This window comes from Mytilus galloprovincialis, chromosome 2 (assembly GCF_965363235.1).
Source record: "Mytilus galloprovincialis chromosome 2, xbMytGall1.hap1.1, whole genome shotgun sequence".
NCBI lineage: Eukaryota > Metazoa > Mollusca > Bivalvia > Mytilida > Mytilidae > Mytilus > Mytilus galloprovincialis.
The window spans coordinates 46,787,891-46,802,638 of NC_134839.1; the positions used below are offsets into that span (position 1 = coordinate 46,787,891).

The 14,748-nt window shown below is 31.4% G+C and overlaps 1 protein-coding gene across 2 annotated transcripts in view; it reads right to left on the minus strand.

The window, feature by feature from the left end:
- Window positions 1-3,822: 3,822 nt before the first annotated feature.
- The window catches only part of LOC143063704 (uncharacterized), a 40,259-nt gene continuing 29,333 nt past the window's right edge, over window positions 3,823-14,748 (minus strand). For both annotated transcript variants that reach the window (XM_076236021.1, XM_076236020.1), the window contains 10 exons: window positions 14,183-14,350; window positions 12,965-13,198; window positions 12,514-12,684; window positions 11,770-11,961; window positions 9,844-10,116; window positions 7,641-7,829; window positions 6,854-7,009; window positions 6,512-6,544; window positions 5,655-5,757; window positions 3,823-4,845 (listed from right to left, as the gene is read on the minus strand). In XM_076236021.1, the coding sequence (XP_076092136.1) occupies window positions 4,509-4,845; window positions 5,655-5,757; window positions 6,512-6,544; window positions 6,854-7,009; window positions 7,641-7,829; window positions 9,844-10,116; window positions 11,770-11,961; window positions 12,514-12,684; window positions 12,965-13,198; window positions 14,183-14,350 (1,856 nt within the window). In that variant the 3' untranslated portion in view covers window positions 3,823-4,508. The remainder of the gene's footprint in view (window positions 4,846-5,654; window positions 5,758-6,511; window positions 6,545-6,853; window positions 7,010-7,640; window positions 7,830-9,843; window positions 10,117-11,769; window positions 11,962-12,513; window positions 12,685-12,964; window positions 13,199-14,182; window positions 14,351-14,748) is intronic.

Genomic DNA, 14,748 nt, shown 5'->3' on the forward strand with positions numbered 1-14,748 from the left:
ATTTTTATATCTTTAAAATAGAAACATTTGAACCGTAACATTCTTTAGATTGTGAAATACAAATCTCACCTTACCATTTTATTACATATCTAATCCTTTTTGCAAAGGATATTGACGTTCGTTGTTACTGTAATGAATAAGATGACTGATGTAGTATATATCTTATGACCAGTACGCATATAGTCGTCAAAAACGCCCTATGTCTCTTTGAACTAGACGTCTAAATTCACGCATGAATACAGTTTACCGCGACTTCTTGGAAACGAATGGGCGGAATACGAAGAAACTTGCACTGATAAAAATTTGTTGGACCATTTTTTGCTTAAAACCATACGATAATTGTGAAATGCACTTATGTAACGGTTCCTGACTTGGAGCCTGTATGTGTTATAGTTAAAGAGCATGTGTTTGATTAATGATTAAAATAAATTGCCATTTTCAATACAATATAAGCAGATTACAATATTTTTTTTTAAAGTGATGGGGGCATACTCCCATTACGCCCTCACCTGGATCCGACCCTGCTGAATCTTCTTTAAATTGGACATGGAAGCAACATTTATCTTCCGTGTGAATAGTAACTTAGAACGTGGACGTTATAATTGATATGCGAGTTTAAATAATTTGTCTCCGCCTGCTGAACTCTATTGTACAATATAAAAAAAGGAAGATGTGGTATGATTATAATGAGACAACTATTCACAAGAGACCAAATGACACAGAAATTAACAACTACATGTATATGTCACTAATAATTTGATAAATCATTGTATCAACTGAATTCAAAAGTCAGCAATTGTTTTTATATGACTTTTAGTCCATCTCAAATTTTCTAGTATTTGCCATAGATACTTTTAGAACTGATCCCTGCTTTTATACTAAATATATCATGTGATTTTCCAGTTGCTAATTTTCATAAGTTTAGATATTCATTAAAATCAGATACACCAAAAAGAGGGAAATCAATTTTACTAGTCAACTAAGCGTAAAAAATAGTTCAGTCAGAGATGTCTACTTTTTCTTTGATGTTGCTACAATCCCCATGGTGTATGACTTTAAAAAAAAATTAGTTTATTTGTCCCTGAGAACTAAACTGAGATTTTTTTCAAATCAGTGTAGTATAAAATGTACTTGTCACCGTGACTAATTTGATTTTATGCTGTAATAATATCCCTGCACCAGCTTTCATGACTATACGTCACATACATACTATCTGCAATTTGGATATCATACTTTTTATTTTGAAGAATTGTCAATTACAAATTAATACAGGATTCACACAGTCACTAAACTGTAAGTAACTTATAATATATGGTATATGAACTCGAACGCAAAACGTTATTGCGGTAATGAAAAATAAAGCAAGCAAAGTGTTATATTGGATACACACAGAATTATTTCAACGCTCTTGGCAATCAAACATGTAATAGGACCTTTACAACCTAGATCTAGTAAATCTCATACTCGAAATGTAAAGATTCAAAACAACAAAACACAAGGAAGCCTTCCTCAATGTTGGATTTACCGTTGTCACTCTGGATTCTTTGAATCGAAACTATGCATATATTGAAGCAGGAAGTTTTATCTTTGTTCAATTTGACAACAATGATTGTTAATTAGAACAAAGTAAACAGTACAGTATAATACCTATTTAACCTTATTGACAAACACATCTTTTTATATCTATATAAGTTATAAAAAGATCTGATTTTAAATGCTTTTATTATATTTCAACGTTTGGGAAGACAACATGTAAATGTCGTATATATGTTAAACAATTAACTTGCATTGTTTAAATATAAGTAATGACACTATTATTATTTTGTTTACTGAACCGAACATTTTTTTAATGCTTTAATCTATATGAAGAGTTATAATTGACTTTGACAATGTGAATTGGTTGAATAAAATTTGAATGAAAGTTTTAAAAAAATCTGTTTTAAAACTATATCCACTCATAATATATTTTTTGCTCTCCTTAATTTTTCTCTACCTTGTTTGATATAAAATGTACGATTTTATTTTGAGTACTTTCCGACGCCTTTGGATTGGAGCAAATTGTATTCGTACGGTGCGAAATGTAGTATTTAGCAGTCAAATGATCGACATTTGTATGATCTTGTATGTTTAAACCGACAGGTCTTTTAGGGAGACCGACATTGTCATTAATATCAGAAGATGTGGTATAAATGGCAATTGGGCAACTCTCCATCCACGTCACACTTTGTAAAAAGTAAACCATCATAAATGAATAATGGCTTACACCGAATAGCAAGCTGTAAAGGGCCACAAAATGTCTATAATTAAATCATCAAACAGGGAAAGCAACGGTCTTATTTATATAAAATGAGAAACGAGAAACACTTATGAACCACATCAACAAACGACAGCCACTGAACAACATGTTCCTGACTTAGGATATGTGCCAACAAATGCAGCGGGTTTAAACGTTCTACCAGACACCAACCTTCGCCCTAACCTGAAACAGCAGTCTTACACCAAAACATAGAAAGACTCTCTAAGAAATATAAATTGAAATGGCTTAACTCATCAAAAGACATACTCACAAAAACAAGTAAACATACTCTGAACGATAACATTTGATCTATGACACAGTGTAAATACAATATAACATCATAATTATCATATGTTTTCTATCCGTTAAAGAATGATTGTAACAACCATGAACATATCTATAGTGTCTCATTCGATACTAAATTAGCAGTATCATCGATTTATAAAAGAGAAGAGAGGCGAAAGGCCATTCAAACTCATAAGAAGGAAATAAACTTGATTTATAAAAAGAGAAGAGAGGCGAGAGATAACGAATGGCCATTTAAACTCATAAGAAGGAAATAAACTGCTAAAGATACATTGTATGTGTGTATTTTGATGTTCTAGTTTCGTGGCTTATTGCAAGACGTTTGACTTATTATGAGTGCCTAAAGATATCTTAAAACTGCAAATTTGAAGACTTGGTAAACATTTTGATTTTTTTTTTAAATGTGAAAGAAGTGCGTTCTCAATTACAATCAGAAAGGAGTAGGTTCAGTAAGACCGCTTTTTGGCCTCCAAAATATAGCAGTTTCAGAAAATTGTGAATATGTAATCGTTAAGATATTTATTGAAAAGTAGAATGCTTATGCTACATAAATATGGGCTGTTTTTGACAACACAATGCACATATATCGAGTACTAGCATCATTAAGTCATGTTAAATTACTGAAATCTTATCATTTTTTGCATTTAAGTAACATTTTAGACGGTTTCCGTCTTAAATGAAAGTGACCGCATTCATGTTCATCCATAATATTGAAATGTAAGTTGTATTTGATGAAAATACATAATATACATAAAGATTGAGGATGAACACGGATGCGGCCACTTTCATTTTTGACAAAACCATCTGAAAAGAGACGAGTTTTGGCATATTTGATAGATTTTTCATATTTAAGCTTGAATCGGAGCGTTTTTAATGACTTAATCAGTTAAAATCTTGCACATAAACTAATTGAATCAATTGAAATAGACACTTAAGTGTTCTACTCCTTTCATGAACCTTCAACTATATGCTGAACATTATTTTTTATAAATTTATAAATTCATATTAGTTGTTGACGTCGATCAATGTTGAAACATCCTAGTTTGCAACATTGTATTTACATTGTATTGACGGTTATATATTAAACTGAATAAGATTTTGACCTGACGAATATATATATATATGTGTGTTGGCATTGAAAAAATACATAGAAATGAATAACATTTTGACCTGACGACTATACATTATTGTTGCCACTAAATAGATAAATGAAAAATAAAAATAATTCTTTATTTACAGTGATTGAACAGTTAGCAGTAAAGGTAAGCATTCCTAAAGTCCTAAGGCAATACAGTGGAATATAACACACAACAAAAGAATTACAAGATAATCAAACAAACACACACATGAGAAAAAAAAATCAAATGAGAAATTGAAATGAAACATACAATTTTAAAACAGGTAAATATTACGATATCATACAAATTACTTTAACAATATTCAAAGTACAAGTGTAAGGCAAATATGCATATAATATTATACAGCTTCTTAATATTTCAACAAGTGATTTTTATTTATTAATTAAAGGGGCATGAACGACGATTTCAACAAACAAATAAAATATGTTAAGTTTTGGTTTCAAACTGTAGCAATAAATGATATTTCACTCTTTTTAGACAGGTTTGGTGAAATTTTGTAAAAATCCGGTAAAAAGATCACTTGTGATTTATGAATCATTGACTTGCAAGTCAGTAATTTATCTCATTATCTCAAATGATTTCATATTCTACAGTAGATTTGAACAATTTTAACTTCTGATTTAAACCTTTGAGTGAAAGAAAAAATAATGACCCTTCTTTTTTTAATATCAATAGTTTCTATATATATATGGAACATACTTTTGTGTGCACTTCGTATAAATAAAATTGCAAAACATAATTTCATAGCAATGAGAGGGGTCTCGTAATTAATCTAGATTCTCTACTGACAAACATCCTTCCGAATTTTTCTTCACAATGTGTCCAGACAAAGGTGTCTTTCTATTTTCCCATTTTGTTGGTAGACCTGTATATCTAAGATTGCCTTCAATATGAGACCCATTTGGAAATATATTGACCTTGGTCAAGCTAGCAACAGAATTTCGTCCATTTGAAATAGATGGGGAATCTTCTGTCCAGCCACTCTCGGTTTTAGATTTATCCGAAGGAACTTTAAGTTCGTTTGAGCAATCTTTTGTCGGAAAGATAATACATGGTTTGCCAATACTTCTTAGGGATTTCGTACTGCCGCTCCTTCTTGTTTTTCTACAAAGTAAAAAAAGAACATGTTAAACTTCTCAACGGAATTATTTTTTTATCTGTTTACTAGTAATATGAAATTTTGACCTTAATTTTTTGGACAGAAATGATACTTTGATAAAAAGATTACAATTAAACAAATTATTTGATTTGATTTTGATTTTTTGTGTTTTAACGCCACTTTCAGGCACCACTTTTGGGCTATTTCGCAGCGGCCAGTTTTTATTGGTGGAGGAAGCCGGAGTGCCCAGAGAAAACCACCGACCTTCCATAGGAAAACTGACAATCCTAGTTCGAACTAACAACCTCAGTAATGACTGGCTAGTGATTACAGTAGATACTTCTTAGACCACTCGACCACATTGGCCCCTTGATTAAGTAAAAAGAACGTTGTATTTGGTAATCCAAGAGTCTATATATATAAGCTTTAAAGAATGAAGCAAGGTATATTTCTTTTTCCAAAATATATCGATTAATCAACATAAAAGTTTGAAAACGAACACTCTGTATGTGCTTGGCCAAAGTCATGAGCCTGTAATTCATTGGTTGTCGTTTGTTGATGTATATCATAATTGTTTTTGTTGATTGTATCGTACTTGAATCAGTTCGTTAGTTTTCTTGTTTGAATCGTTTATTCATGTTTTGGCCTTTTATAGCAAACATTGCAATATGGACTTTGCTTATTTTTCAAGGCCATACGGTGACCTATAATTGCTAGCTTCTATCTCATTTGGTCTTTGGTGGAATGTTGTCACATTGACAATTGTACCACATCTTCTTATTCTTATAAAAAAATTTAAAAGATAGTATAGTACCTTTGTTTGTTTTTATAAATACAGCTTCCAATACCAATGATGGTTATGAGAAGCATTGTGATTCCACAGGCAGCTGTTGGTAAAATTATCTTGGTGTACAGATCTGTTTCCAAAAAAAATTATACTCTTCAGATCAGACTCCACAGGAGCGTATTTATTTCTTTGAATAAAAAATGTGCAACATTCTACCCGTATTTAAGTATTTGTTAATTAAGGTCATGTTCAAATTTGTAACTCGTGGAGCAGGAACTATACTAACCATTAAAGTTCGTATGAAAACCTGTAGATGGCAAAATATATCGATCGAAACACGAGGAAATTATAATATTTTCAAGACTTGTCTTTAGGACAAATTGCAGTTTCTATGTCTTAATAATGATAATAAAGTCAAAGATTTAAGAAACACCGGAAATGAATTCTTAACAGCTTTGCTTTTTACCATTTTTGGTTCGAGCGTCACTGGTGAGTCTTTTGTTTTCGAAACGCGCGTATGGCTTACAAAGTTATGCCAAGTGTCTTGGTGAGTTTTATTGGTATACTGATGACTGCTTAAAATACAATTTTAATAAGAATACACGCATATTGGAATCTAGAAGTAGGTGTCCCAAAGATAAAAAGAATAAAATGTTTTCACATTCAACAACTCATCGTTGCCTATCTGGTCACCAAAATATAATAGTCTTCTGGTTAAGTATTACGAACATTTTAAAGCTCATACAATATATTGAAATATGTAATGTCTCGGCAAAACAGGAGATCATCGAAGATAACTGATATATTAGAAACTATGAATTACTGAGCCGTTTTACAAATTATGTTACAGTGTGAACATGGTTAAAATATGATAGCAAACATACCTGAGCCTTCTGCTGATTCTGTAGCTTGTTCAACTGAAACAGACAAAAGAGTCAAAACTTTCTGTAGACTTATTTCAAAACGGGTTATCCCTATGTAAAAGACTAATTCGAAAGAATGTGTATGTAAGTTCCATATTTTGAAGAATAACAAAAACAGAAATCCATTCAGGCTTTTGTATACTTTATGTGATAGTTTGTTCCAATAAAAGTCAACTCCTTTAGTAGTTAATTGTTGATTACGAGGTGTTTGAGCTTAACCATTCTACAGATTGTTGTGAGTCCGATGACTCCCCTTAATTCATAATAAATTCATGATAATCTATGTACCACTTAGTCACTTACTATTACAGTCGGTTGCGTTTGTAGACGCAATGTAGTTGGTTGTGAATCCTTCTGGACATGTTTTGCATTGTATTTGTCCACTTTCGTCCTGGTATGTTCCTTTGGAACACAAAATACAAAACCCATTACTCCAGAATGTACCATACGGACATTCCACTGAAAGTAAAATTTAAACATTCGATAAAGAAAATTTAGTTGTTGAATATTTTACTTTTTTATCAATTAGACAATTGTATAGTAAAATACTTATTTCCATTTATACTCAAATACATCTAATCGGGGAAACATAGAATATTTGACTAACTCATAGTTTGTTTTCAAGGTTGTGAACTCAGTAATCAATTATACTATGTAAAATAACGGTTGATTAATTTTGAAAGGAGTATAGCCAGGGGCCCCTGTTAAGGTAGGTTTTTTCAATCTCAATTATTAAGGCAAATATAATGAGTATGCATTGATAAATGTATGATACTTAGAAAATTTAAACAAGAATTGTATATATATCTGCTTCATCTTTCTTAATTTATTAGTCTGAAATAGGGATAGATTTGATTTTTGTCCATTTTCTAGAAATTTACCAATTCTTTCTCCTTTTCCCATGATTTTGAATTTAGTACCACCCTCATCCTTTGAAATCATGATTGAAATGTAAAGAATATGGTATTTAAAGAAACAATAGGACATTTTAGCATATGCTCACTACACAATCACTACGAAAATTGTTCATATTTTTAAGGTTAAAATTATGAATTAGGGAACCAACTCCTTTGCTATTTATATATTATACCGCAAATCAGGTCCTGTTCAACTGATCCATCTGGGCATATCATATTAGTTGTGACAATTAATGATGAAAGGTCCGCTGTGTATATATTGCCATTACTATCTAGTGTTAAAACATCCGTAGTATTCATCTGTATAACTGACATAGTTAAATCAGTATATGCTGCTATCAGCTCTGACAAACCAGGAGAAACTACAAAGAAATAGAAAATGTTTATTCTTTAAGTATTTTTAGATAATTAATTATGCAGCAATTTTAATTTCCCGTAAGTAGTTTGCATAATTAATACTTTGAAATGTTTTAAACTTTTTTATTTTACAATACCATTTTGTACAAGGTTTGAACACATATTTGTTGAGAGGCGTCACAAACAACAAAATCAAAAGCATCAGTGTGATTAAACAAAATAGAACTCCCTAAATTCAAATCTTTGAATTCACCTTGAGACATGATATAAAATAGATACTGCAATTATTACACCAGGGTTTTCGATATCACAACTTTTACTTATGTTATCATCGGTACAAGGACATCATTCGTAAATATAAATCAACATGCAGACATCTTACACGTTCGGGTATTTCACATCTAATATTTTATGGTAATATTCTTCACAAAGCACCGACATGTCGACTTTTACGCCAAAAGCTAACGAAACCTTTAAACAGACTTATTGAGAAGAGATGTAGTTACGATGCTGTTCTCAGGTCATTGAAGATGGCATATTTTGGATTTAATATTGATTCATTTATAGGGTCTCTGCATCGAAAATAAACACATTTATTCTAAAACCAGATGTTGGCATGCAACGGGTTATGTTCTTCTCATATATTTTATGATGGTATAATACTAAACCCCTAACGGAAGGGATTATGCTTTATATTCATGTGATGAATACGTAATCATTTAACCAGTTAACTTGAGATCTGGAGCTGGCATGTCAGTAACTGCTAGTAGTCCTTTGTTTATTTATGTATCATTGTCATTTTTTTTAGTTTCTTGTTGCCTATTCTGAGATCGGACTCGGACTTCCTCTGAACTGAGTTATACTGTGAGTATAACTGTGTGATTGTTTTTCTACAATGGCTAGATGTATAGGGTGGAGGATTGAAATCTAAAAATAAAAAAAAATTGTTCAGGGGTCAGCTGAAGCACGACTCCGGTTGCGGGATTTTCTCGTTGTATTGAAGACCCATTGTTGGCCTTGGGCTGTTTTCTGCTCTTTGGTCTGGTTATTGTCTCTTTGATAAATTCCCCATTTCCATTCTCAATTTTATGATAATTTTTGGGATGTCAATACATAATTCTATTTAAATTTTGTCATAGTGGAGTTCACTGTTTAAATCTAAATGAGTGACTCATAGTTTTGATTTTATAGTTTATGTAAATGAAATATTGTTGTGTCACCAGAACGAGGACAAAACACAAGCACATCAAAATCAAACACCATTATAATGGAGGTCAATATAATGGAATTTGATGCGACTGTCATACAAGTGAAAGGTTTAGCTAGTTATAAATCCAGGTTTAAGCCACCATTTTCTACATCCGACATTGCGAGGGTTGTATAGCCAATCAAGGTCGTTAAAACTTCCATCATCATGTTCTACATAAGAAAATGACTGTACCAAGTCAGGAATATGACAGTTTACATTCGTTTGCTGTGTTTTAGCTTTTGATGTTGCCATTAGGTTTTTATAAAAGGAAGTATCAAAGTCAGATTGTATTAATTGCAATAATTAACATTGAAACTGAAAGTTTTTCAGTTGAAGTGATTATTTTATCAATTCGATATAATTGTTATTATAATCTTTGATAATATAAATAGATTGAAACTGTATGAATGAATGGATTTTTAACCGAAAAGTAATATTTTTTTGACAAAACATAATGTGTTGTTTATACTGCTAATGGTATAATAGGTGTCTATTAAAACATTTTATATATCTGTATAAGTGCTACTCTTATGGTTTTGATATATATTTAGATTAAGAAAGCCCTGTATTGATACAATTTAATGAGTATTATTGTTTAGTGTGTTGAATTTGTGCATTTTCATGTTAAAAATAAACCAAAAAATGTCAACCGCCAAAATATCCCAATTTCCGGTACCAAAAATATTTATTCTTTCGTTAACTTAGATGTCATAATGAAATTATATGTGCAATTATTGGTAATTAAATTAAAACAACACCCACAATATTACCTATATTGTTTGAATAGAATGTATCTAGATTCAAAGCGTTCTGTGAAAGTTCTGTATATAGCTGTACTACAGAATTTAATGATGACGTTGACCTTTTTCTCCGACTGTCGCCACACCCAGATGTAACAGCCGCAGCTGTACATGTTTTATTCTGAACACACTGAAGTTCGTTTAATGATTGGGTTAGAGCTGTCGAAATTTGGATTTCGTTGCTGCAACCGACACTATATGTCACAGAAGTGCTGACTTGTAGTGTCCTTGGACTTTTTGCACCTAAAAATATCAAAATGTTAGTAGTCTTCAAAAGAGGATGCGACGGCCCAACTTTGTAGAAACATTTTATCAATATAGGAAAGCGCTTCAATTTATATTACTTATTTTTATATAATGACATAGTACCTTGAAAGCAGAGTTTTCTATGAGAACTTATAAAAGATCAAAGGTGAAGAAGCGGGATTTCAAGACACAGAGATACATACATTTTACAAACAATTGAAAATTTAGGCATCACTTGGGTTGTTGCTGCTTCTACGCATAGCACAGGGACGTTCAGACCTATAGCAGACTAAAACCGGATTTTTTGTTTCAGAATAGTTATCAAAGGTACCAGGATTATAATTAAATACGCCAGACGCGCGTTTCGTCTACATAAGACTCACCAGTGACGCTCATATCAAAATATTTATAAAGCCAAAATATATGTCCAGCGGACTGTTTCCTAAAGAGCTTGCGAGTTCAAAATAAAAATCAAGATGTCGTGTTAGTTCATGGCATGGTTCGTATTTATATATTTATCACGTGTTCTCGTCCTCAATATGCATATAGTTTGGCAAGAACGTACATTTTTTATAATAGTATTTTCCTGGATTTTCAGAGGATTCTTCAAAATCCACAGTAATTTGCAAGTACCAAGACTAGTTGGTTTGTGACTTTTTGAATTTTATCAAGTATTATATATATATTAGCTCCATATGTGAAATTTATAAGAATATAGGGAAACAATCTGAATTAAGACATCCGTTATATATGTTTCGGACCATACGATTATTTAAACAAGACGTGTATGGTCGGACCATATGCGTAAATACTCGTATTGATCTTAACGAGTCAGACCTCATGCGTATTTAGACCATGTATAGGTAATTTTTTTTTCGAGTAAATTCTATTCGTTCTTCAAACTAAAATCGGCACAATGTACCGAATGTAAAATCATTAATCTTTGACAAGTATTCTTAATCTTAGTGGATCTTTTAAATTGTCTTCGCCTTTTTTTTATTTCGGGTTGACTTTTCGTCCATGAGTGAAACCATCGGCGTTTGATTGATTGATTTTTACCTCCTGTATATGAAGGTAAATCTAGAAAAGCGCTTCGGACGCATAGACATTATCAAACGTGCTGTTTTCAATTTTTGAATTATTATTGTTTTAATTCGTCTTATTTCCACTTATTTTCACTTAATTGATAATTTCTTACTCCTATTTATACGATCTTACATTAAAAGTAGTTTTTATATATTAATTATATATGGACATCACGTATAAATTACTAAATATTACAATGAAGGAAAAGAAAAAAAAAGAAAAAATACTCATTTGGTACAGAACTTTTACACATATTGGTTATAGAAACAAGTCGTGATTATAGGTTTATCTCATATTTATTATGTTCAAACATAAAATTTTATAATAAAATTATATAGTTCAAACTGCACTGTACCTGTGCTTAACGGTATTAAGGGACATTTGAAACAATGCATCATTTCGAATTGAAAAGCATTCTTATTTGCTGTGATTTAGATTTAAGTTAAATAAGGCTCATATATAAATATATATATAAACCCATATTTTAGAATATAAAATATGTTGACACATTCAGATATAATTATTGGACGCAAAACAATACTAAACACAATAATATTAATTTACTTGCACATGGTGGCGGTCGAGCATTCCAGGTAAATGCAGTCAAAGGTCCGCATTCATACAAATCGAGGGGGAGATAGTCTCTAACAAATGTATAGCCATCTTGACAGGTTACGGTACATGATATAGTACCTGCTGCCGTTGTACAATTGAAGACGTTCTTGTATGCATATATCGTAAAGTAATGAGGACACACTGAATAAAAGAAAACGAACTTTATTTATCAATTTAATTGAATATGCTATAGCATTTATTAAAAAGTATGTATTTGTCTATAAACAAAAATCATTTATATAAGTAAAATAAACCAAACAATATTCCACTCAACATTTTGTTCGGGCGAAATTTCTTGCCTTTTTTCCGTGAAAGTTTAACAAATTTGTTGATGTATAATAAATTATCACTGTATATAAGTAACAATGTTTACTGAACAAAAGTTAGCAGACAAATCATTCATTCAGGAAAAATAATTGTAATATATTTTGATCAGCGTGGAAAGTTAAACAAGGTTAATAAACTTCCATAGTTGTTGACATAAAAAAAATATATCGGTAAATTATAGAAAATAAAACAAAAAATCGAGTAGTACATGTATCAATGAATCAAATATTTCTTCCGATTAGATATTCCGTTTTCTTAATTTCTTTCAGCAAACACTTGCATTTCATTCATAATTTTGAGCGTTATATCTTTTAAGATAAATTTGAACATAAATATAACATTTTGCCCTGTTAACTGAATTCATACCTGGACAAGGGTATATATTGCATGATTGATTTGACGTACTCCTGCCCACACAGGCTGAACCATATCTATCGGGAGTTGGATTATTGCAATAACGCTCCCTTGTTTGGATACCACCTTCACATGAAGCGGAGCATTCCGACCAACTTAACCAAGAACCCCAGTTGCCGTGGACTAGAAAAAAATAAACACATCAAATATTATGTGTTTTCTTTGAGAATACTCGAATACATGTATAATAAGGTACGAACTCACTGTACTCTATATAACTAATGCTTTTATATAAGTAAAATACGCTGAAATAACAAATCATTTGATTACGATATCTTTAAAAAAAAAAAAAAAAAAAAATGTACAAAGCATTTTGCACAAACTAGTCTAGAATTTGATAGATTACATTTTGATTTGATTTTAACAACCAAACGAATGCAAAGATCTTTAAAATAAATCTCACCTATTTCACTCTCGCACAAAGTACCAGTAAAACCTATTAAACAATGACACGCATAATTGGAGAAGTGACTCGTACATGTTGCATCGTTTCTACAATCATTTAATTCACAGAAGTCTGGAGGGACCTCACAGTTAGCTCCACTGTACCCGCCTTGGCATTTGCATTGATACCCGGACTGTTTGTTTACACAGACGTTGCCATGACCACAAGGACTTGACATGCACTCGTCTAAAACTGGGAAAAAGTTTAATTTACTTAATACAGAATAACAGTATTAAGAGTACATAAAAATTAAATCACTATTGGAGAAAAGTTCGGAACATCAACTTCCATCCTGAAAGTTATGTGGATTGATATTGATTCCCTGCTGACCAAAACAGGTTAACAGTCCCATAGGGGGTTAGGTTGAATGTCGAATTCTCTTTGGATTTTGGATTTTCCCATTTACCTATCCGTAGTAGTCAGAAGCGAACCGTATAACGAAATTGTTGCTCGTTATAGCGTACTTTTTATTTTTCTTTGTATATCATTTAACTTTACTGCTGTACCTTGTTACCTGTTATGTCTGATAACACATTGTTGTCAATATTTGTGAGCTATATGGAACTGTCATACAAGTCAGAGGTTTAGCTAGTTAATTTTGCACACAATACGTTTCCTTCTAAGTCTTGTATAAACATGTGCAATTAAATTCAATAAAAATTAGTATTAGAAGTGACATCATGATACCCCCTAAAATCTATCTAGCCCGTACGGATCCATAGGGTTATAACGTGACGGCCTTAAAGTAACCGCATTGTATGTAATTTATTCAGGTTGCGATACAAATATCAGTCTGAATAACATAAAGGATATAGAATACGGGGACACAAAAAAGAGACCAAAATACACAATGAAGGTGAAGTATTTGTGCAAAATGTCATGCTGTCATCACTTGCTACATGGTTTCTTCATGTGAAATTTAATATCAAAACTCATTTTAGCCGATATAAATTAATAGTCAATAATACCAAAATATAACAGCCATTCACCAATTCTTTAAAAAACAATGATGATATTTTGGATAGATATGTCACAAAATATGAATAATACTATATTTTTAATTCACCTTGGAGTTCATTTCAATTGTTTAATATAATTATATGATCACTCGATGGATTAACACAAAATTAACCAGTAAATACATAGCAGCTTAAACATGCCACAACAAAATATTACCATCGCATTTGGAATACATTAACTGTACGTCCGATTGTTCTGAAATATATAAGTCCTGCATAGTCAAGACAACTCCATCTAAAGTTGGAAAACAACTTTTAGCAAGGTTTTCTATTGTATTGTCTGGCAGAACTTCAGTTGCAAACATAAATCCGGTAAAAGAACATCCTAAAATCAAATCATTAAATACAAGTTATCCATATAAAAATGTGCAAAGTAAGAGTTTATTACTATATGTTGAATTGATTTATCAGCATTTTTATTCAAAATTGTCAATATCAGTTGGATGAGCCCATGATATCATCTGCGTTATATCAACAACACGGCCACTTCCAACAAAAACATAATCAAGTGATCCTTGGAAATTCATATATCATAACTTTATACCCTTCAAAACATTTTTATACACATGATTTACTAAGAATATTTGTTTATGTTCTGTGTTGTTATTGCCTATATAAACAGTTGTAAATTGAAATGACTATGCACATCAAATCATTAGATATTAGATCTCCGTAATACAAGATACAACTTTGCTTGAAGCAAATATTAATTGTTACATGTAA